This window comes from Choristoneura fumiferana, chromosome 14, assembly GCF_025370935.1.
Source record: "Choristoneura fumiferana chromosome 14, NRCan_CFum_1, whole genome shotgun sequence".
NCBI classification, from domain to species: Eukaryota; Metazoa; Arthropoda; class Insecta; order Lepidoptera; family Tortricidae; genus Choristoneura; species Choristoneura fumiferana.
The window spans coordinates 5,300,163-5,323,611 of NC_133485.1; the positions used below are offsets into that span (position 1 = coordinate 5,300,163).

General features: G+C 36.5%; 1 protein-coding gene across 2 annotated transcripts; it reads right to left on the reverse strand.

Annotated features, from left to right (window-relative positions):
* Window positions 1-186: 186 nt before the first annotated feature.
* LOC141434797 (uncharacterized) lies at window positions 187-23,123 on the reverse strand. Of its 2 annotated transcripts, none has more exons than XM_074097241.1 (18): window positions 22,839-23,123; window positions 22,039-22,432; window positions 17,781-17,948; window positions 16,439-16,647; window positions 14,653-14,878; window positions 12,739-12,836; window positions 11,287-12,658; window positions 9,253-11,205; window positions 8,221-9,168; window positions 7,221-7,643; window positions 6,457-6,927; window positions 6,291-6,370; window positions 4,610-4,861; window positions 4,307-4,403; window positions 3,538-3,749; window positions 2,702-2,821; window positions 1,495-1,611; window positions 187-346 (listed from the first exon to the last, which is right to left on the reverse strand). In XM_074097241.1, the coding sequence occupies exons 1-18, from the start codon at window positions 22,872-22,874 to the stop codon at window positions 299-301; spliced, it is 7,224 nt and encodes a 2,407-aa protein (XP_073953342.1). In that variant the 5' UTR covers window positions 22,875-23,123; the 3' UTR covers window positions 187-298. The 2 variants fall into 2 exon arrangements, with proteins under 2 accessions (XP_073953342.1, XP_073953341.1); XM_074097240.1 differs by having other exon boundaries at window positions 5,187-6,370; window positions 22,839-23,074.
* Between the last annotated feature and the right edge of the window lie 326 nt (window positions 23,124-23,449).

Here is a 23,449-nt window from a genome sequence, read left to right on the forward strand (position 1 = left end):
TTTTGGTCCAAATTCAAAATGGTCAATTCAAGTGGACGATTTTCCGTTTGTACCGAAGGACAGTAAATCAAATAAATGAGTAATAAATGTTAAAGTTAAAATCCTGCTAATACACGACATGTTCTTGTGTGCGTGACCTCAACTCTGGTGGAATTACCTATATCCGTAATAAATAAAATACGCATAAAGTAAGCAATGTCAATAATTTAATAAAATTGCATTATAAAACAACACAGAATTACAAGTCATAATCGTAAGGAATGTAATACAATAGTATAAAATTAAATCATAATTTAAGCTATTTCTTTCTGAAAATACTGCTAAATCTTCTGCTACGAGGTGTTCCCTGAAAACAAAAACCATTGAATCAAAATTGTGGTCAATGTGCCAGCGGTCTATTTAAATGCCTTTAATTTGAAGAGAACAAGGTATACAGAGAGGGCTATGGAGAGGTCTATGCTCGGGGTTTCTCTGCGGGATAGAAACAGAAATGTTGATATCCGCAGTAGAACTAAGGTTACCGACATAGCCCGAAGAATTGCGAAACTGAAGTTGCAGTGGGCGGGGCACATTGCTCGCAGGACTGATGGCCGATGGGGTCAGAAGGTTTTCGAAAGGCGTCCGCGGACCGGGAGACGAGCTGTCAGTAGGCCTCCAACAAGATGGAGCGACGACCTGGTTAATATCGCAGGATCGCGGTGGATGCGGAAAGCACAAGACCGGTCTGAGTGGAGAGCTTTGCGGGAGCTTTATGTCCAGCAGGCAGTGAACATCTTTCGGCTGACATGATGATGATGATGATGATGATGAAGGTATAGACACAAACTTCGAAACCACGTCATAGATCAAGTCTCATAATTCCAGTATCATTTTAATGACTAATTTGCAAAAAGTGCAAAGGTATCAGCCATAAATTACGTCAAACGTTTAAGCAAGGGTGAGGTTGATCTAGCGATTTATCACACAAGAAAAAAAAAATAGTTAAATAATTAGTAATAAGGTGATCTTAAAGCCCGGTTTATTTAGACTTAAGAAAAATCGTGCAAGTTGCATTACATTGCGAGGCCGTAAAGCCAACGAGTTTGTAGTGGCCAATCGAGCACCGCAATGTAATGCAACTTGCACGTTTTTCTTGCAAGTCTAAACTGGACTTAAGGATTGACTACTACATTAGTTCTTTGCAAATAACATAATTAACTGTAGTTTAATCGAGTTGTTATACTACTGAGCAAAAATTTTATCAAAAATATCTGAATGTCAGTAACAAGAGTCGTGTGTATGATACTTTTGATCAAGTATTTGCTCGTAAGCACTTGAATGTGCAAGCTCGAGGCATGTAACTGTTAATGAGCAGAAGTAAAAGCACGTTATCTCATCATGCGGGACTGAGCGATGCGTGGGGCGGGCGGGGCTAACTAGAGTAAGCTGAAACTAAAGGTCAGCGCATCCGTACAGTACAGCTGTATGTACACTAACACTGGTGTGTTCGCTTACCTCGTCAACGTCGTTTTTGTGTGAGCGGAAGAGCGAGCGGATTCGGGAGGGTGTACTAGTCTTACGGCCTGCGTGCGGGTCAGCCTCCACCCGCAGGGACTCGCGTAGCTCGCCGTCCTAAAAAAATTGTCTGTATATATCCATGCCTAGATGTATGTAAGCTTGCTCCATTCTCAATTTCGGTTTATAGAATCTTTATTTCTCATTAAAAACAATTTGTCACTTACATGAGAAACTTAATATCTAAGGTAGTATTTTTAGTTTACTGTATAGAAGAGAAAACAAGTAAGTTACGTATATACAGTTAAAGTTTTCCGTGATAATATGTGACGTATACTAGAATACGATTGGATTGTTCAAAGGTTAACTGGAAGAGATCCCTTTAAGGGATAAGTTCACCTTTGTACATCTCTTTGTTTTGTTAACGGTTATTTTCACATGACTTTCATGTACAATAAAGAGTTATACAATACTATAGCAACATGTAGTATGTTATTTTTGTATAGAAGTTTTGTCCGGAATAAAATATTACTTTAGATTGAATTGAATAAATTACCCCCTCCCTGTTCACTGGTAAATTATACTTGAAATATATGAAAGCTGCGTTATACTCCACTTATCATTCGAAACTTAACGGTAAAATTTCCACATTTTTTTAAATTAAACAACGGAACTGTTTAAAAATTGGTGAACTTCTATAATAAAAACATAATAAATAACGCTAATAAATGTACATGTAGGTATTTTTAGTCCATTTGTGTTCGAAATATCTAGAAACGTGTGTTACAATTTGACAGTTAATTCAAACCTTAAATTAAACGGAGTATAGGGTAAGCCCGCGTGAAAGAAGTGTAGTATCCTCAGTGATGTGTTTGGTTAAATTAGATTTTAATTCGGTAAATTAATGTTTTCAGGCAATTCATTAATTATATAATTTAGCACCTGCATATGTGAACATTCTTTTACCATATTTGGTTCTTGTTTTGGGTAATATGAGATTATTTGGTCGTCTGCTAGAATATTTGCGTGCGAACTTTTCGAATGTTATGTTTTTGTGTATATTTTTTATTTAACATTTTAACTTCTTTATGGAAGAACATTAACAAAAATATACCATGAAATAATGATAGACTACTGCACAACTGAGTCAATAGAACTTCTCCACTGCTATCGTTCGTTAACTATTATGTACTCTGTAGGTACTTACAGTAGCTGAGAGTCTTCCAGCCTGCTTGCTCGGGGTGGGAGGACCCGGCTTCTTGTACGCGGTGATGCCAACCTCCTTCCTTTGCTGACGACCCATCGAGAAAGTCGAATTGCTTGCACACTGTAATTAAAATTTTTAATGTCAAAGTGGCTTCTACACGAGTAGGTACAGATAATTGGTACATAGAACAGAGACATCTGGTCAACTCTTACCATAGCAAATGGGACCTATCAGTTACGCGGATTTCAAACCGAGTGAGAATTTCATTTGTGTTGCAAAACTTCAGTCATAGTTGGGCAATTATTCACAGGTAAGCAAGCTGACAAGCAAGTAAGCATTGAGCACAAAACCCTAACTGCAATCTGTACTGATAAGCACATCCTGCAATATTACATATATCGCATAGTGACCCTTGGAATAGTTGTTTACAAATAAATAACTCATGTCTGTACTGTTTGGAGGTCTAAAGGCCTTGGGGCAACGAAGGCAAAAAAAAAACAAAGCTGCTCTTGCTGGTGAAACGTTGTTTTTTTTTAAACTTCTTATTGTGGTAGCCAGGGCTGGGCGATTATTCGAGCGTTTCAACCACATCAATCTTATGGTCACATTTTTTAGGAATTGGATGTAGATTTTGATTTCATTTTCAATTATTTGTACCTGTCGAGTTCCTGTAAGATAACAGGGACTACAGGTCGATTCACGAGGCTGGCGCTCAAAATTCGAGCTTCATATCTTGCCATCCCGCTGACGCTTATAATTATTTAGTACGAGAATGAGAGGGACGGTACGATACGAACTTCGAATTTCGTAGTAGCCCCCCAAGTCTTGGTTCTTACCTTAATTTCCTCTTCGTCCACTATAGGAGCAAACTGCATCTCAGCCGGGTACGAGCTCTTAAGGTGCGGCGGCACCAGCGAGTTTCGCCGCTTGAGCTCCGAGATGCGTTGCCCGGGCGCGAGGGACGCGCGCGGCGTCGCCGACAACTCTTTGAGGAAGCGGTTGTCGAACACCTCACCTTCCTCGTCTGACATGTGGAGGCCGCGGCTCTCTGTTATAATAGTGTTATAATAGTTAATTCTATTATTATGTTTTTTAATTCTATTGTTATTATTTCTTTGAAGCATTTTCAATAATGAGCATGTATTCGTGCGAATGTGAATAACCTTTGTATTTGATGCAATTCAACAATACTAAAGCAAGGCTCTGAAAGGAATAAGGCTACTGGATCCAGTGCCTGTATAAAATATGGCTATAGGCGTTAAAGGTAAGAGAATTGAGCGCAATTGTACTATACGTGTCAAGCAAAATCAAAGTGCGGGCAGTTAATGGAAAAGATGATGTAAAGTGAAAGATGTTGAAAAAGAGATAGGATTGATCTATTTTTAATCGACTCTACATAAGCTCAGAAAATCACCAATAAATATTTTTTCACTTTAGTGTACCTAATCTAAATGCAAATGGCATGAAAGTATGAAACAAAACAAAGAAAGTTTAGAAGAAATCGTTTGGGTGTTGTAAATTGCATTAGTAACAATAGCGCAATATTTTATATCATGGTGCCTGTAAAAAGTGTTTAGAAAATGTTAATGAAAGATCCTTACATACCTGTTTTTTGTTTGTTGTGCATTGGAAGCGAACGCAAAGAAATGGTGTCAGAGGGCCGCCCTATTACTTCAGAGTCTCTTGGCGCATGTAGACCAGACTGCGAAATTGGACAAAAATCAGGTTAAAAAGGCAGATTCAAAAAAATTGTGATTAAAACAAAAGTAAAAGGAACCAAATCAGCAAGACCAATATTAAGATAAAAAAAAATACAGAAACTTTTTCTTATTCCTGTTTCATGTCATGTGTTTTAAGTTTTGGCACATTTGATTTTAATATTCTAAATTCACGATTGACGATAATTACCGAATGCACGTGTTGCAAAGACATGAGCGAGCCCGACTGTTTCTTCCTCAGCCAATCGGCCTCCTCTTTCTTCACAAGGAACTTCTCTCCAACACTCCACAACTCGGTAGTCAACGCACGAATATGTTCCTCATAAGCCCGACTCGACTCTGCCAGTTTCTCCCTAGACTTCACCAATTCCCGCTCCAACGCAGCAATCTCTTCAGACTGTTTCAGCTTCAGTCTACCCATCTCTTCATGAAACAGTTCTTTCTAAAAAAAAAAAACTGCAAATTAGTGCTCGCAACGTAAAAGTCAAGCGAAGCATGCAACACGCCCATGCATCAAAAAAAGGGGCATTACCTTTTCTCCAAAACGCTTCAAAAGCAAAACTACACTACGAAAAAAACAATAAACACTGGCTACTCATACGAAAAATAAAACAATACTATTCCATGGATACTTTATTAACCATATAACAAGCAATAAATAACAAACAAAAAGTTGTGAAAGCCACCATTCAATTATCCATATGGAGATATAACCACCACACGATCTGATAGCCAAATATCAATAACAGTATGGGGACGATACTGACCATTTTCGCCTTCATTCTGTTGAGTTTGTCCTCGTACTCCGCCCTCACTTCCATTATCGTCACCTCTTGGGAACTACGAGCGCCCTCACCCTTCTGCGCGCGCCCGATTTCACCGAGAAGCTTTTGGAAGGAATTCTCTAACTCGCTCAGCTGCACCTCTATGGATGCGTTCTGGTAATTGGCAGTCGAGAGCGACGTTTGTTCAATGTCACTGGTGAATGCCTGCTTGATTTTCTCTTGTGACAACATTCTACTAACGCTGCGGTCAACCCAACGCTCGATATTCATCGCACACTCAGAAAGATCCTGCATCACTGCGGCGTAACCTCGCTCTAACTTGCACATCGTAGCTTCAGTTATGTGCCCATCTAAACTCAGGACATCACGACGAACCATCCTCTGTATTGACACGATCTTAGACAGCTTCTGGCTGTACACGTCTTTGACTGTAGTGAAAGTTCTGAAGCTCAATGACATCTCTGTTAGGAACTTTTTCATATTAATTATCTCTGACTCGTTTATTCTGTTTACTTCGGACAGGCGATCGCGGTCCTTCTGTAGTGCGATCTGTTTCTCGGAACACCGTTTTAAATGTCTGTCTGTGGTTTCCAGGAAACTTTCTAAATCTTCCATAGTGATAGAGCCGGCGGTCAAGCTCCTTCGCAGATCGCTCTCACCATTCGTATTAGTGTTGCCGAAATTGGTCAATTCTTTTAAAACTGCAGTGGATTTAATTTCAGCAATTCTTTTCAGTATCATGGCTTGATACTTGGCCGACACTTTGATGATTTGGCTAGCACGATTTTCTGTGACGCTCATTTTTGTTACTTGCCGCTTCAGGTCGGCGATTTCTTCGTTTTTCTGTTGAACTATTTTCTTCAGTTGAATGGACAATTCTTCGCAAGTGTCCCTACTAACCTCTAGCTCCTTGGTAGTATCGATGAGTTTTAACCCGGACTCTGCTATCGCGGATTTGATATACGTTATTTCAGTTTGCATGGCAGTTATCTTTCGATTCTTGTCCTGTATTATTTTTTCAAGGTCTGATATAGTTTTTAGACTTTCCATGGATGAGTGTGTTAGATCAGATGTTGTTGTATCTACCTGGTTCTGCAGGCCATGCGTGTCCTTCTCCCAGGTTGTGTGCTTACTTTCAACACACTTTTCTTGCTTAGACTCAGCCACTAAAACAAAAAAAAAACAGTTGTAAACCCAATAAAGTTCACAGCAACAGTTCACCAACTGATTCCAAAGATTAAATATTACTTACACGTCTCCTTTAATGCTTCAATCTCCTTCATTAATCTGGTCTTTTCTTCTTCCAGTTTTTCAATCTTGGCTTCGTATACCTGTATTTTTTCTTCTGCGTCAATCTTTAGTTTTTCCCACATAAGTGTTTTGTCTTCATAATCTCTCCTAATGTCTTCTAACTGAATGTTGACATATTTCAGCTTCTCATCAAGCTCTTCAATAAATTTGTCCTTCTCTTTCAGCATTATTTCATGAGTACTGTTCTCTTCCTCGATGATGTACTGCAGTTGCTCGTTGTCTTTCTGCAATGCTTCTATTATTTGCATTTTTCTGTCAGCTTCATTTTTCAATTCTTGGTCTAAGTCGGTATTGAGTGATTGCAGTGAGCCAACTTTTTTGTTCAAATTTTCAATTTCAGTTTCTTTGGTGGTTGTTAAATCAGCTATAGCCTTAGTCTGTATGCAGATATTTTCTTCAGCTATTCTTAATTCTGAAAAAAGGTAATTAATATTTTTTTTTATATATAATTGAAGCATACACGACATACATTACATTTGAAATTTACCACGAGCTTTACGGTAAGGAAAACATCGTGAGGTAACCTGCACAAACCTGCCAAACAATTCAATGGAGTGCGTGAAGTTTTCAATCCGCACTGAGCCCGCGGGGGAATAATGGACCAAGGCCTCTCATTTTGAAAGGAGGTTTGTGCCCCGCAGTGGGACGTATATATGTAGGCTGGGATGAAGCATACACGACAAATAATACAATGCACAATATCACCTTCACATTTCTGCTCTACAGCTTTCCTCAGTGACTGAATTTCTTTAGTCATCTCCATTGCTTCATTATTTTGGACGATTACATTCTGATTGAGCTTTTCTGTAATTCCATTTAACATAACACGCTGATTTTCACACTCTTTCCGGAACTTTTCCTTTAGTTTGTATTCTTCATTATATTTGTTTTCTAGAATTTCTATTTCTTTTTGGGCAGTTATAAGGCTGTCTTTTTGCTTGGTTAGATCTTCGTGCAACTTTTCCCTGATAGTCTCAAGTTGCTGTATTTCCAAATCTTTTTTCTTAATTTCTTGTCTCAAACTTTGGACCAAACTGTTCAACTTAGATGTCTCTGCCTCAGAGCTTTCTATTAATTGATTAATCTTCATAGACTTTTCCTTTAATTCAGCTTGTAATCCCTCGACAGCTGAAAATAAAAATATTTGCTTAAATAAAGTTTAATACAAGCTTTTGTACTTTAGTTGTCTTAGGGGCTGTTTCACCATCCATTGATTAGCGTTAACCGACGGTTAAATGTGATGCCATCTCCGTCTTTTCGAACAAAACAAATAGAGACGGCATCACACCTAACCGCCATTAAACACTAATCAATGGATGGTGAAACAGCCCCTAAGTATATATAAAGATAAAATGCATTTACATAGCTGAGGGTTAATTGAATAACAAAAATTTAAAGATCTTAAAAATCTCATTTGTAATATTAGTTGGATTTCCATTATCATCCTATCAGTATAGTATTTTCATTATCATATTTCAAGTTAATCTGACCAATAGAGGTGGGTGGAATTCGCAGGTGGAGTTGGACGTTGGACTTGCACGATTTGAGCTACATTAGCTGCCAAATTAACTTAACTTGGCAAGTAAAATAATTACGAATCAAAGAATTGTATACTAAACTAATAAAATAATATTTACTTTTTTATTACGAATTAAATTTTACATTCTACATCCTAATCTGAATGCTTTAAATTTGTAATACTTACTTGTCTTAGTTTCTGACGTTATTTTATGCAATTGTTCATTTTCTTCTTGAAGTTGAATTATTTCCTTTAATTTTCCACTTAAATCTTCCTGTAAACTATCTAGATTATTTTTCAAATTCGTATTAGTAGATATCTCACTTTGTAGTTTGTTTTCTGTTGTTTCTGATGTATCTTTTCGGTTCTGCAACTTATTAGTAACTCCTTTTAATTGAGATTCTAAGTTATTCACTATCGTCGCTAAAACTGTTTCAGCGTTTTCGAATTCAAGAATCTTCTTATCCCGTTCGTCTACTACTGTTATCAGAGCCATTTTAGCTTCCTCCAATATCCTTTTATCTTTTTGCAACTCTGTGCAATAATTTCTCAAATCATCTATTTCTTTATGTAACTGTTCAATAGATATGTTTTTTTCTTCTACACTTTCTTGTAACTTTCTAAACTCTTGCATTTTTTGCTGTGATTCCTTCTCAAGGATCACTTTGGTTTCGTTAAGTTTTATAATTTCTTCATCACATTTTTTAAGAAGGGCGTCTTTGGACTCCTTTTCTTTATTGTAATCACATAGTAAAAGCTCTGTCTTTTTATTATTTTCAATAACGTTGTTTTGTAATTGCAATAATTCATTGCTAATATTAGTTATCTTTTTGTTTAATTTAGAAACAATATTTTCGTTGTCTTCTTTAAGCTTCATCTTAGAAATCTTTTCTGCGTCTACTTCTATCTCAAGATTTTTAATTGTGTTTTCGAGTTTTATTTTATCATCAATTATTTGTTGTTCTTTAGATTGCATTTCTTGTAGCTCTTTTATTGTTTTGTTTAGTGTTACAGTTTGTTCGTCGTAATAAGTTTTCTGGTCGATTTCGGTAGCTAGACTGTTTTTCAGATATAATAATTCATTCTCTTTTGCAGCTAAGATGCAGTCATAGGATTGTTTCTCAGATTGGTAACCTGAAACCAAAGATATTATTTGGTGAACAAAATGAATGACAATACACAAGTAATATTTTACTCAAAAGTACCTAATAAACTTACTACATTCATTTTTTCGAGACTTTTCACAAAGATCATCATATTTCACTTGCACTTCACATAATTCTTCACATTTTTCCTTAATATCGGCCATCAAATTCGCATTTATTTTATTTAATGATTCTAATGCTGACTGTAAATTTTCTTTTTCCGATAATTCTGACTTAAGCTTATTCTGTACAGCTTTAATAATATCGTCTTTTTCAAGCACTTGTTCTTCTTGAATACCTATCGCGTGTTGAATGTGCACGTTAAGGTTTTTTAATTCATTGTTCTTCAGCACAACTTGCTCAGATATTTTGTTCAATTCGGCGTCCTTTATATCACAGTCGTAAATTATTTTTTCGGTTCTTGTCTTCTCCTCTTCAATTTCGTTTTCCAGTTCTTTAATCTTATTATCTTTTTCATTCACTATATGGTTCATTTCCAAAATTTCACGCGTCAGTTTGTTATTAGTGTCCAAGAACTCCATGTTTTTAGCTTTGAACTCAGCAATTTCATTTTCGAGTCTTATTTTATTTTCGATTTCAATATTTAAATTAGTGCTGATATTATTTGTTTCTGTTATTTGATTGCAAAGAGTCTCTTTTTCTGCCGATATCTTTCTTTCGAGGTTCAAAATATTGTTCCTTAATTCTTCTATGACCCGGTTGTGAGCGTCATTGTCACTTAATAATTTAATATTATCATTTTGTACCACGCTTAATGTATTGGTTGAAACTGCATAATCTTTTGTAATTCGTTCTACCTCAGTGGTCAATAACTCAATAGTATTGACTTTTTCTTCTAGGTATTTCTTTATGACAAGTAACTCTTCATTCTTTTGTGATATTTCATTTGTTAACTGTACGATTTTGGAACTTAACGCAGTATTTTTTCCTTCAAACTCATTATTGGTGGATTGCAGTTCTATAATTTTAGTTTCATATTGCACTCTTAGTTCAATTTCATGTTGGAGTTGAGTTTGTATTGAATCAACAATTATATTTCTTTCATCTAAGGCCAGGTTTAACTTTTCATTGTTTTCTGATAATTCTTTATTACTATCCTGTAACATTTTATGATTTTGTTCCATTTCGATGCTACGAGTTTCCACCTCTTTTAATAAATTATCATTTGTTTCCTTTAAATTTGAACATTCTTGTTCTACGCTAGCAGCCAGAGTCTTCATGCTAGCCACTTCTGATTGTAATTCTTCTACAAGAGCGACATTTTCCTCAATTTCCTTCTGTAATATTTTATTTTCATAAACTTGCTGTTGAAATTCACTGTCAATTTTGCTTTTTTCTTCTTCCAACTTCGTCAAATTCTTATGATACAAAATTGAAAGTTCATCTTTTAACTCTTTTTCTTGTTTTAAATCTGATAGCATGTGATCGATCTTAGCAGATTTATCGGAGAGTTCTTTTTTACTATTTAATTCTTTTTCACTCAACTCCAGCACATGTTTTTCATATTCCTCTTTCATTTCGACCGTCGCAGCTTTTTCAGATTCAACACTATTCTTCAACTCTGCGCAAGTGTTTTTTAACTTAGTAATAGTAACAGTAATCTTCTCAATTTCCTTGTTTTTGGACGCTATTTCTTCTTTGAAGTTAGTAATAGTATCTTCAAGTATCTTACATTTCTTTTGATATTCAGCTTCAAGTCTATTTTTAAAATACACTTCATTATTTAAGGTCTCTTCTAGAGCTTCTTTCTCTTTCTTGGCTACTGTGACCATTTCTCTCTCACACTCGATTGCTGCTTTAAGATCAGATAACTCCAAAGTCAGCGACTGGACTTGTAATTCCTTGCTGTCCAATATACTTTTAGATTGTAATTGTATTTTTTTGATAGATTTTTCAGTTTTTTCCAATTTTAGCAGCAATTTAGATGTGTTTTTTTCGTTACTGTCTTGAAGCTGTTCATTCTTTTTTGCTTCGTCTTTTAATTTGGCTTCCAGCGTCTTTAGATCTGTAACAAAAGGGTTTATTCGATGAATAAACTAATTAAGATTTATTAGTTATAAAACAGTAGTTAAATTATTAAACTTACTTTGTTTGTTATCATGGTGATCGCGACATAATTTCTCATATGCATTCTTAAGTTTTGATAAATCATTATCCTTCTCAATAACAGCAGCTTCCAGTCTAGCTTTTTCATCATTTGAATTATTTAATGTTTCCTGTAAATCTGATTTTTCTTTTTGTTCAATTAAGATTATTTGATTAATAGACTCGATCATTTCTTCTTTTGTCATGATTTCATCTTTTAATAGCTTAGTTTCAGAATCCATTTGTTTTTTCAATAATTGTATTCTATGTTCTTTATTCGAAACCTCTTCCTCAAGTTGTCGTAACTCATGCTCCCTTTTTTCACAAAGTACTATTAAATCTTCTTTTAATTTAGTTTCTTCTTTTAAGTGGCCGTATATCGCGTCAAGTGTGTTTTCTTTTTCTAATAAATCTGCTTTAGATTTGGTCTTGACGTCATTGACTTCTTCTACTAACGACATTTTTGAGGTTTGCAACTGCGCTAGTTCGTTCTTTAATTGTACTTTATACTCTATTTCATTCTGTAATTGCATTTGAAGCGATTTGATAGTTGCATTACGCTCATCAATTTTATGTGTAAGCTTTTCTTGCTCTTTTTGATAAACATCATTGAGGAACTCGATTTCTTTCTGCTTCGCAACAATTTTGCCGTCTTTGTGTTGGCATTTCTCCTCAAGGCTTAAGACAGTACTTTGTAAATGTGCCACTGTTTTATTTAATTCCTCAACACACTGTTCATTTTTCTGCAGATGCTTTTGATATTCTGAAATTTCGTGGCACTTTTCTCGTATACTATTTTCAATAGCAATTCTCTGTTCATTTAACTTAAATAGTTGATTATTGCACGAGTTGGATAATTCATCTCTTAATTCCTTTTCTTTTCTTAAATCTGCTTGAATAACTTCAATCATTTCACTTTTCTTGATAATATTATTCTGTAACTCAACTAATTCATTATTTCTATTGAGTATTTTTTCATTCAATTTCATTATGCGATTGTCGCAATCATCTTTAAGTTTTAATTGAGCAAATTTTTCTGCTTCTAATTCTATTTTGAGGTTTTTAATAATGTTTCCGGATTTTTTTGTCTCCTCAGCTAGGTGTTGTTGTAACGACTGCATTTCATGCAACTTCTCTTCAAGTGCAAGCTTTGTGCTTTCCTTATTGTCAGTAATAGTCTGTGTTAGTTTGGATATTTTATCATTTAATTTCTCAATTTCTTGATCATAATGAGTTTTTAAGTTATTTTTGTCCTCTATCTCTTCATTAATACGATGTTTCAGACTAAATACGTCTTGCTCTTTTTCAGAAAGAATTTTTTCAAATGTGAGTTTCTCTGATTCAAGCTTTTGGTTTACTTCTGCTAGCTGATCCTGTTTTAAAAAAAACTTAAGTGTTAGGAATATTTACTCATAAATAACGATTACATATCTAACAAGAAAATGCAACTTGCCTGTAAACCCTGCATTTGTTGCTTGAGTACTTCAATTTTAGCTCTCTCTTCACCAAGCTGCACTTCAACAACATTTGCGCATGCTTCACTGCACACAGCTAAGAAAAAAACACCAGAACTCTTAAGGCTGTATTTCGGTTAGAGATGTGAGAGGACGTTTTGCAAGGAATGTGTTTGTTATGAACCAATAGAAACGCTTCATTTACCTATCTTCGCTCCGCTGAACTGTTTCCACTAAAGCTGTGCTGAGCAAGAATAGGTAGAAGAAGCGTTTCCATTGTTTCATGACAAACAAATTCCTCGCAACACATCCTCGCATCTCTGGTTGAAACGCAGCCTAAGTCTTTACTATTATTACTATCTCAATGTTTGTCAATTGTGTTTGTTACTTATTTTGTACAATAAAGAGTTTACATACATACTACTTACCTGAAAATATTTTTCAATATATTATGCTATGACCATTGCGGAAACAAGTATTTTAAGAAGTTTTATTTCGTTAAATCGTGAACTATGATAAAAGTTGAACACGCCAAAACTTGGGCACACAAAAATTTATAAATAATAATTATAACAATAAATAATAACATTATGCTCTCCATATTTAATGTCAAATTTAATAAGCTTTAAAATAACATTTCCTATTTTAGTTAGTGTCTGCACAGTAAGCCATGTACTGAACTTTCCTACGCACGCGGCACAAAGACTTTGCACGTTCTCATTAGGATACCTTTTCGTCGCCCAGTATTTTTTGGAGCTCAGAGACTGATTTTAGTTCTCCGCCTTTCTTTTTCAAAATCCTTTTCATAATACTCCAGTACTCTTCCACAGGCCGCAGTTCTGGCAATTATTGTACCAATCCATTACTGTTTTTGCGTAATGGCAACTGGCAAACGGGGGTGGTGAGTCGTGTTTTCTTATAGAAGGCAGCAAACTTCTGTAAACACTATTTTCATAAATATCGACGTTTATTGTCCATGTGCTGATAAACGAGCGACTTTTTTTCCAAAGCTGCATATTCCATGTCAAAGAAGGTATATTTTTGGAAATTTAGATCGTTTTTTTTATTTACAATCTTCAGGAGCTTCTGTTCGACTTTTACTGGTATAAAACTCTTGCCCAGGAATTTGTTTAAAGTCCGCTTTTATGTATGTCTCGTCGTCCATGACAACACATTCAAATTTCGTAAGAAAATTTTCATATAGTTTTCGCGACCCTTACTTTGCCGATAAGTTCTGTCTGGTGCAGCCTGGGCTTTATATCTTCTTAGTCCTGCCCTACGTTTCATTTTTTGAACATAGGACTGAGATATTTTCACTTTTTAGCAACATCACGAAATGATATCTTATGATTTGAGGCAATCTTTACAACACTTTCTTCCTTTTTTTTATTCTTGACTCCTTGCAAGCCACTTCCTGGCTTTCCATCTATTGTCAAGCGTTCATGGAACTTTTTTAATACAAACCATAGATTGTGAACATTTCATTCTTTTCGCGATATCTCTGTAGCTATTCATTGGTTTTTCTACATGTTCGTGCAAGATACGTTTGCGCTGTTTATGTTGTTTGCGCGACATTTTGGCAACGAAAAAATAAAAGAAGAAAAGCTGTCGTCATATTATAGACTAGTAATTTGTGAATAAAAAACAGTTAAAAATTTTTGTATATCTCCATTTTTTGCGTAAATTTTTACCCATTCTTCTATGCCCAAGTTTTGGCGTGTTCAACCTTTAACCCTGATAGGTACAAAACAGAAAAAATAACCACCGTTTTCTCTCTTTTTAGCTGACCCGACAAGAAAGACAAACAAGAAAACGGTCTTTATGGCAACCCCGATAAACGATTTTGGCGATCGTAAAAAGGCTTAAGTCTAGTCAGTATTAAAGCTGATTTACCAGCAACATATAACTCTTACATATATTATGCAGCGACTGAATACTAGTATCAGGATCGTCACACTCTAGCATACTAGCATCCAGTCCGTTGTTGCGGTTGTGTTGCCTCAGTTCCGAGACGAGGTCTTTAAGCGACTGCACCGTACGACGCTCGGTCTCCAACTGATCAGTGAGCTGACCAGCCCTGAAGGATTCCTGCTGGCTAAGCGAGAGCCACTTGTCGCGCTCGTGCTTTAAATCTTCCAGCTGCGTTAAAAAGAGAGGAAAGATGAAAGAAATTAATATTAGAAATTAAGATGCCAGCGACTGCAGCTAAAGTTCATTAATAAGTCGCTTGTTAACAATTATTTTATACATAAACATCTATTACCTGCCTACAAGGTATTGTTTGCTTACTGCATTGTAAATTATAATCGTGGCACTGGTTTTGTGACTAAACCATGGATAGCTGAAGATTGTTACTACCATCCCGCATCATCAATTAGCCCTTTTCCAGGCATAGTGCATATAGTGACCACATAAATGTACACAAAAATTCGACCTTGCTACATTTACAATATGGTACAAAATCAACTGAATCATTAAAAATTATAATTGTTTTTAAATTAATCCCAACATCAAACTTTGATTCATTTTGTGGTAGCTTACCTAAGCGGGCCCTGGAAAAGGGTTAAAACACAATTGTAATTGTAGAAACATCACATTCACTTCGATATCATCGAGAGATTTTATGCATTAGTCGCGCTCTATTTGCCATCGCAGCCTTAATGTATTCAGATTAACCAATAGTAGATTGATAACCAAGGGTGGAAAGTGACCCATTTCACCAGCGCCAATAGTTCGAGGGGAAATGGGTAATTTCACCCGAGTTAGACACTCTACTTTTCATTTCGACTGTGAGGAAAGTAAAATAGTAATATCATTAAATTGAATTTCAGTATTCCAGCACAAGACCGATCTGAGTGGAGAGCCTTGGGGAAGGCCAATGTCCAGCAGTGGACGTCTTTCGGCTGACATGATGATGATTCAGTAAATTGAATTTACTTATATCCAACCTCCAACGGTACCTTTTCAACCTGGCCACTTGCCTCGGCCGAGTATAAAAAAAAATCGAGTTGGTCACGACCAAGGAGTTTATATACCTACAAAACTGGAGGTTGAACGCCGAACGAAGAAGTTTGACCTTTATTACTTATTTATATATTCCATCTCTTTCTCAACCTAACTAAAGTAAAGAAAGAGATGGAATATGTTCGTGACGTAATAAAGATCAAATTTCTTGTTTCAAACGGATGTTCGGCGTTCAACCTCCAGTGTTGTTTAATAAACTCCTTGGTCACGACGTGCATCTAAGTGGCCATGCCGAAACGTGAAAAAAAAAGTGTCATTGACGTAACTCAATTATCTTCGAATCCATCGCCAATCGAAGAATTAAAAAGAAATTACTTTCCACCCTAGAGATAAAAACGCAATTTTCCACCCGGCTATCTACCCATGAAAATTAAACTTTTCTGAACAGGAGAGATGAAAATTATCCTAATTCGAGCGCTACGGAGCCCAGGGCTTGTAAATAAAACTGCGATGCGAGGTCGCATCGTAAAAATATACGAGCTCGCACGACGCATCGCAAGAACTTGCGAATTGATTCCTGCGATGCTACGTCACACTTGTTGACGCCGTATGGCCAACCGAATCGTGGAAAGGAAACGCTTTTCCTTGCAACAATTCGTGTCGCAGTTTTCTGCGTTGCGCATTGCGCAGATTCTCATTTTTGTGATTCGGATTCTCATTATAAAACTGTGCTACCTTCTTCTTGTAAGCGTCCCGTTCGTCTTCGACATCATCCAGCCGTCCCTGTACACTGTCCAGCCTCGCCTCCAACTCTTGCAGCTGTTTCTGCAGCCGCGTGTCGTCGGCGCGCGCCTGGCTGCTGGCTTCTCGGTCCTCGCCACAGCACAGAGATATCTTGGCCTTCAGGTTAAGGATTTCCAGTTTGTATTGTTCTTTTTCTTTTGCTGGAACACGGTATGGTAATGGTTATGTTGGGACGTCTCGTGTAAACAAATAAGCGAAGCGTTAGCTGGCGAAGCCTTAAGAACTGGTACACAATAGGCGTATAAAAAAGAAAAGAAAAGCGCGATTTAGAAAGCGAATTTATGTTTAGCTTGAGAAGCCACGGTCACGGATTCAAATCCCTGATTTCTTTCGGAATTTATGTGCAAAATTACATCAAAAATTAACCATTAGCTATGCAGTGAAGGAAAACATCGTGATGAAACCTGCACGACTTGCAAAGAAATTCAATGATGTGTGAATTGGAAAATTCGCACTGGGTCTTTCGTGGAAACTACCGTCCAAGCCCTCTTATTCTGAGAAGAGACACCTGTACCCTACAGTAGGATTGTATACAGGGCTAGATGACATTTAATGTACATATTAAATATAAGCGCGCGTCAGCATACGTACAGTTGAGTTCTTATAATTTTGAGCAAAAATTTGATCAAAATATGTGAATATCTATGCTGTATTGTTATTGCCGTCAAAGCGTGTTCTGATAATCTGAACATAATAGCAATATTTTGATTGAAATTTTCGCTAAGAAGCATAAGAACTCGACTGTACCTACACCAGGATACAATACAATACAAAGACTTATTGTACACCAGAAATAGTAAGTGATACAGAAAACAGATACACAGAGAAAAAATTACAAGGAAAGCAATAGGCGACCTTATCGCTTAAGAGCGATCTCTTCCAGGCAACCTGGAATATAATTTCTTAAAACGCGAACCGCCTAATGTGTGACCCCCGTGTCGAATGGACCCTCAATATCCTTCACTTCAATATTCCTGTATTGAGGCTGGAGTTTTGTATGTAAAATCTGTCATTTGATTGCGGTCGCTAGCGTCAGAAACGTTAGGCAATACGGCCTCTAGTCTACGAGCGTTTCAACCGCTATCAGTTTCCTGTCGCTTATACTAAAGAAATGAGTCAGGTAGAATGGAAGGATCTTATAAAACGATATGGTGTGCATGCGGTATAATTACAATTCATTCAAATTACGGTCTCTCATTCCCTCAATACATGCGACAGGAAACTGATAGCGGTTGAAACGCCCGTAGAAACCCACAGCCACAGCCAGACTTACACAGTCTATCCAGCTTAAGCTGTGTCCTAGCCAGCTCGTCCTGCAAGTAGTTACGGTCGAACCGTTCGGCGTCGAGGGCCGCCTGGAGCCGCCGGACCTCGCCGTGGAGCGAGCGAAGCGCCGGCGGCGTCTCGGCGACCTGGCTGCCCGTTTGGGGCCCGCACGCCTCTGTAATTAAATGCGGTAGAAGGATTTAACACATAGGCCAATTTTTTTTTTTAATAATACAATACATTACAATACAGTGTTACGGTGCTCTTATATGGGTTAGATTTGGCGAGTTGCCACCAGTGAGTAATAAAGGAAGGCTAAAATCGCTTTATAACTGCAAAATTAATCAAAATGTTATGTTTCCCTTGATCGGAACGACCTCGACCGCCTTCATCCTTTTCCTTATAATTATTTGTCATTTGGATAGACTCTGGACCCAAGTGCTAATTCCAATTACAGCATAACGTCCCCGACCAACCCCCTCGAACTTGATCGCATGCATACGATAATAATGGAGCGTGGTGCCATCTATCGAAATTATTTAAAGTCACGACTTTACGTTTGTGTATCGATTTAATTACAACACCGTGTCCAATAAGTTCGAATACACATCTTTTTGCACCGACCCTAAAGACATACGGACTACAAGCCATCATATTCTTATTTTAATTAATAAAAATATATTAACGTTATAAAAATGCAATCATTTAAATCGTCAAGGTATTTGTGGTTTGTTTTCCACGATGAAACAGTATCGCGAAACGATTATCAAAAAATTTCGCAATGGCGACAGCCCAGGCGCTATCTTCGAAGCTTTAAAACCCTTGAAATTAAACGCAATCTAGTTTACACCACAATCAAAAGGCATAGAGACCTCCTCCGTTCGGCCACATTTAGCTAGAACCGATAGATTAGTAAAAATTGTGAGAGAGCGAGTTTGGTGGAAAAAACACCGCTCTATTCGAAAATAGCTGCTGACCTGAAAATTTCAAGGTGCACAAGGTGTGCACCGATCGCCCAACGTTTTGAGCGTAGATCTTGGATGCCATGCCTACAAAAAACACATAGTTCATGGCATTTCCGTAGCGACCAAGAAAAAGAGAGACATTTATCGAACACAATACTTTCTTGGCATGCAGGGGATCAGTTTGTTTTTTGACTAGAAACTGTTTGTATTAGAACAGCCTCATAATGCCCAAATTGATCAATTGTGGACACCAAGGATAGAAAACATTCCGAACAACTAGAAAAATGTTCCCGAGCTCGCCATCGATGATGTGTGGGGTGCAGTTTGTAGGCGGGGTACCTACCTTTAATATTTATCGATAAAGGCGTTTCGGCGCCGATAAAGGCGATAAATCCGAAGGTTTTGGAGAAAATTATTGCCCCAAATTTAAAAAGTATGTTTGGGAATGATTTTTTTGTTTTCCAACAAGACGGAGCTCCTTCACACACAGCAAACCTTCAAACTTGGTGTCAGGCTAATTTGACCGATTTTTTTCCGAAACATGAATGGCCACCCAGTTCTCCAGACTTAAACGTATTACATTATTTCGTAAGCTCGTACATGCTTTCAAAACTACATATTTATATAATCGCAAACCTGGATCATTTCAAAAAGGTTATCAAGCACATTTGGAACGAAATGCCAATGGAAGCTGTGCGTGCCGCGTGTGATTCATTCCAGAAACGTTTGAAGCTGGTAAAAAAAGTTAAAGGTGGAGTTATCCTGAAACATTTATTGTAAATAATTTAAATACGTGTGGCATTGATAAAATATAGTTTTTATTATAATAACTTTACATACATTTGTTTTAACAAGAATCTAAACTGTATGCAAACTTATTGGACACGGTGTACACGACCTGTCTGTTTGGGCTTTAATTGCAGCCTTTAAATACATATCTATGGTGACCTACCAGACGTCGATGGCCACTGTCCGTGTGGTAAAAGGGTGTCACTCATTACTTTACCATTGGCCTCCATTTTCACCAGAAATGTGGACTATATTTTGCATGAACCAATAGAAACGCCACATTTACCTCGCCTCGCTCCGCTCAGCTGTTTCCATCAGAGATGTGCTATGCGAGGGTAAGTAAATGAAGCGTTTCTATTGGTTAATGAAAAACACATTCCTCGCAACACATCCTCACACATCTTTGGTGGAAACGCAGCATAAGACAATTAAAAAAAAAAACAGTCAAAATTTCTCGAACTTTTTTGCGACCTATTAGAAAAACATATGTTTAGGAAGCAGATGGCAATGGCCGGCCGGCACGGCGACAGCTGGTTGAATGAGAACACCTGCCGTACTCACCCCTTTGTTATTCATAGGCCGAACGGAACTCGCGCCATTTTTTTTAGCATTGGTTTAGCACGAGCGTATTTTGAATAACGAATGTCGATCTAGAATTAAGTTGTTTGGTAAGGTGTGAAAGTTTGCAATTGATTAGGTAATAATTAATTGTTTATTCCAAGATAAAAAAAAATTAAGTATTTTGTCAATCAAACAATAAATACCAGACTTGAAGCGCGTCAAAATAAGTAAAGCGTAGATACAGTCAGCAGCAAAAGTGGATGAGCGGTTACGGTGCTCAAAATGATCTTATTACCTTGGTAAAGTCCCGTGTAGACCATTTTAAGCACCAAAACCGCTTATTGACTTCTGCTGCTGACTGTATGTAGGTCTATGTCACACGGAACTTTAACCAGCTATATGTCCATAATTTTTTGTTTAACAAAAAAAAGAAAAAACGTAATTTTTTTAATTTAAGTGACAGACTTAATTATATATTTTTAGAAATCTAGCCTATTCTATCCTTTGGTTCATAGTTACATTTTTAACTGTATTTTTATTTAGACAGTTGAAAGTTAATGTCATGCATGAACTCAAGAGGCGACGTAAGCCGTCGGCAACCGCTGAGTCCTCCTCAAGGCCACGAAATTTTCTAGTTTTAATAAAAACAAGTTTAAGCAAGTAAAGTAGTCAAAATCAACTTGTAAGATTTAAGATTTGTAGCAAACAAACAAATATTAAGTATATGAATGGTAAATATAAGGAATAGGAAGGTAAGGAAAAAAATTGGAAGTTGGTTAAAAATAGTATGGAGAACTCTGTTAGCAACATTATAGGTATTATATTCAATGCATAAAATACAATGTTCAAAACCATGAGATCATAACCAGAGGCATGGAAACTGGCACATTGGATTTCATTGGGAAGTAGCAAAGTAAAAGAGGTTGTAATCCATTCTTCCAAACAAACAATTCTTTACAATAGATACATTTCTTCCTAATTCTTACGAATGAATTTATTTATATTTACTATCCTTAGGCAAAGGATTGACATGACATTGTGCTAGACCAGGAGGCTTGGAGGTTAAGAGGAGTGGCCTTTGCCCAACAGTGGGACATAATACCAGGTCAGTTAAAAAAAAATATTTTAACAGTACTAATATGTTAAAAAAATATTATAATAGTGCACAAAAACTAATAGTTCAGTTTACTTTATTTCAGTCAGTTCTTACAGATGCGGTACAAATTGGCTATTTTACTCTAATTTGAATTTTTATTAAATAGGTAGTCTTTTTAGAAGGTTTTTCTTCAAAGTACTATAGGTACCTAATTTCTTTTAGAGTAGTTACTATATTTTTTTATAGGTACCTTGGGCTGGAAAATCCCATGACATAGATGCCAATAGGGTTGCCAGATGGCCAGGACATCGGGGATTATCCCGGAATTACATGTCTCGTCCCATGTCCAGGAATTACACTTTAATGTCCCAGATTTCGACTACTAACTATAATACTAGTTTTTTTTAATAAATTACGAGAGCAGTATTTCCTTCCATATTAAAAATTGAAGCTGCGGTTAACATTGACAGCCTGTATTTAGAATGCACATGCCTGAGAAATGTTTTTGAGGTTCCAAAAGACTTGCCAAATGACAAAATCTGGGCCCACTTTTTTCCCGTAGGGGTAGGCAGAGACCACTTCTTTCCACTTGCTAGGATCCTTGTATACCAACAAGCAATTCTAAAGATTTTTGTCAATTTGAAGAAAATAGTTGGTTTTGTGCTTGTATTGGTATTTACCTACCAGCCCAATTTGCAACACTCGAATTGTCCCGGAAATGAAATGGCTGTATCTGGCAACACTAGTTGCCAACCCTAATTCCAGCTAAGTACCTTTTTATCAGTGTTGTGCTGTTTATTGATATAGCTGTTTTATAATATCCATAAGCACATTAAAAAAATTGCAATACATACCAGCGATAGCTGCCTCCACATCTGTATACAATATAGTTGAACAATCCATCAAGCATTTGCTGAACTTCAATATAGTCTCCTGGTCCTCCACACTAAGCTTGTTGCACATGACTCTCTTGATATCATCATTCTTGGAGTTAACACAAACAAAAAACAACAACAGTGATGCTAATGTATAAACCTCATCTTCATTTGTAGCTTCCAAGTTTCCATTTTCAAATTTAAATTCAGGATACTTTTCTTTTATAAAAACTTGTAAAGTGCCAGCTTCGAAATTGGAAGACTTGGAATTATCTAATTTAAGATTTTCTTGGATGTGTGTGAAGAGGTGCAGTAAATTATCAAGAGTTATATTTTGCTGTCTTTTTTCATTGTCACAAGAATAACAATTAACCTGTAAATGAAACAATTTGAGTGAGAATGATATCTTTTTTTTTAAATTTCTAGCACAGTGGTCCTACTGTTATACAGCAGAAACTGTGAGGATAAATGAAACTGTTCTTTTATCTAAATCCTAAATCAAAATAAAACTAAAAACCTATGGTATATATATAATAATTCTTGGCATGCATATTATAAGTAATCAGCGCGTTCGTTGTGTAAAGAACGGACAAATAGCACACATTGTATGGGTTCTAATAAGGGTAACTAATACAAATATTCTCAACTATGGAGATTAACTGATTACTTAATAAGATACAAAGTCAAAGACAATTATAACTTGAAAATTCTGGACAGGGAAGATTAAATTTAGTTTGAATTTACAAAAATATAGTTTATTATGTTAATATCAGACTTACCCAATTCGTCAGAATAGTTTTCCATTTTTGTATCATGGTGGACTAAATTTTTATCAATTTATTGACATTAACACCAACTTTTTAATAAAAATACCAACCTCCCACCCTTATTTAAAACTATAAGAGACGCAACTAAACACAATTTTCATAACATTTTATCAATTCACACGTAAAAATGTTGTTGTTCACCGTTGGAGTTTGAATTTGATTGTTTTTTTTTCCAACTGTCACTTCAAATTGCCATGTGACCATAGACTAGCTTAGGAAGGAGTTTCTCTGCTCGTGGAAAGATTGCATAAAGTGCAAAGGTCCCTTTTTTTAGTTTTTCGTAAATAACTCGTAAACGGGGGCCCATATTGTTACAATTGAACAAAAAATAATCCCTCTGTCCATAATATTTATTCTTAATATTATTATTACTAGCGGCCTAAAGGCTGGGGCCAAGGTCAGCATAGAGTAAGATAAATATACCAAAAGGAATGACATTGGGTGCCACTCTTTCCCGGCCCGGATAATACCGGAATGGAAATACCGACCCTGATCTTCGTATACACGCCCATAGAAGCTCCTGTCAGTTTCTATGGGCGTATACACAAAAAACATGGCCGGTA

What these genes read in the sequence shown, in the direction of transcription:
- LOC141434797 (XM_074097240.1), bottom strand. Translation starts at nt 22,874, where the DNA reads ATGATACAAAAATGGAAAACTATTCTGACGAATTGG. An exon ending in TGTGGAGGCAGCTATCGCTG is followed by an intron (nt 17,949 to 22,038) that starts GTATGTATTGCA and finishes ATTTAATTACAG; the next exon opens with AGGCGTGCGGGCCCCAAACG. An exon ending in ACAAAAACGACGTTGACGAG is followed by an intron (nt 347 to 1,494) that starts GTAAGCGAACAC and finishes TTTTGTTTTCAG; the next exon opens with GGAACACCTCGTAGCAGAAG.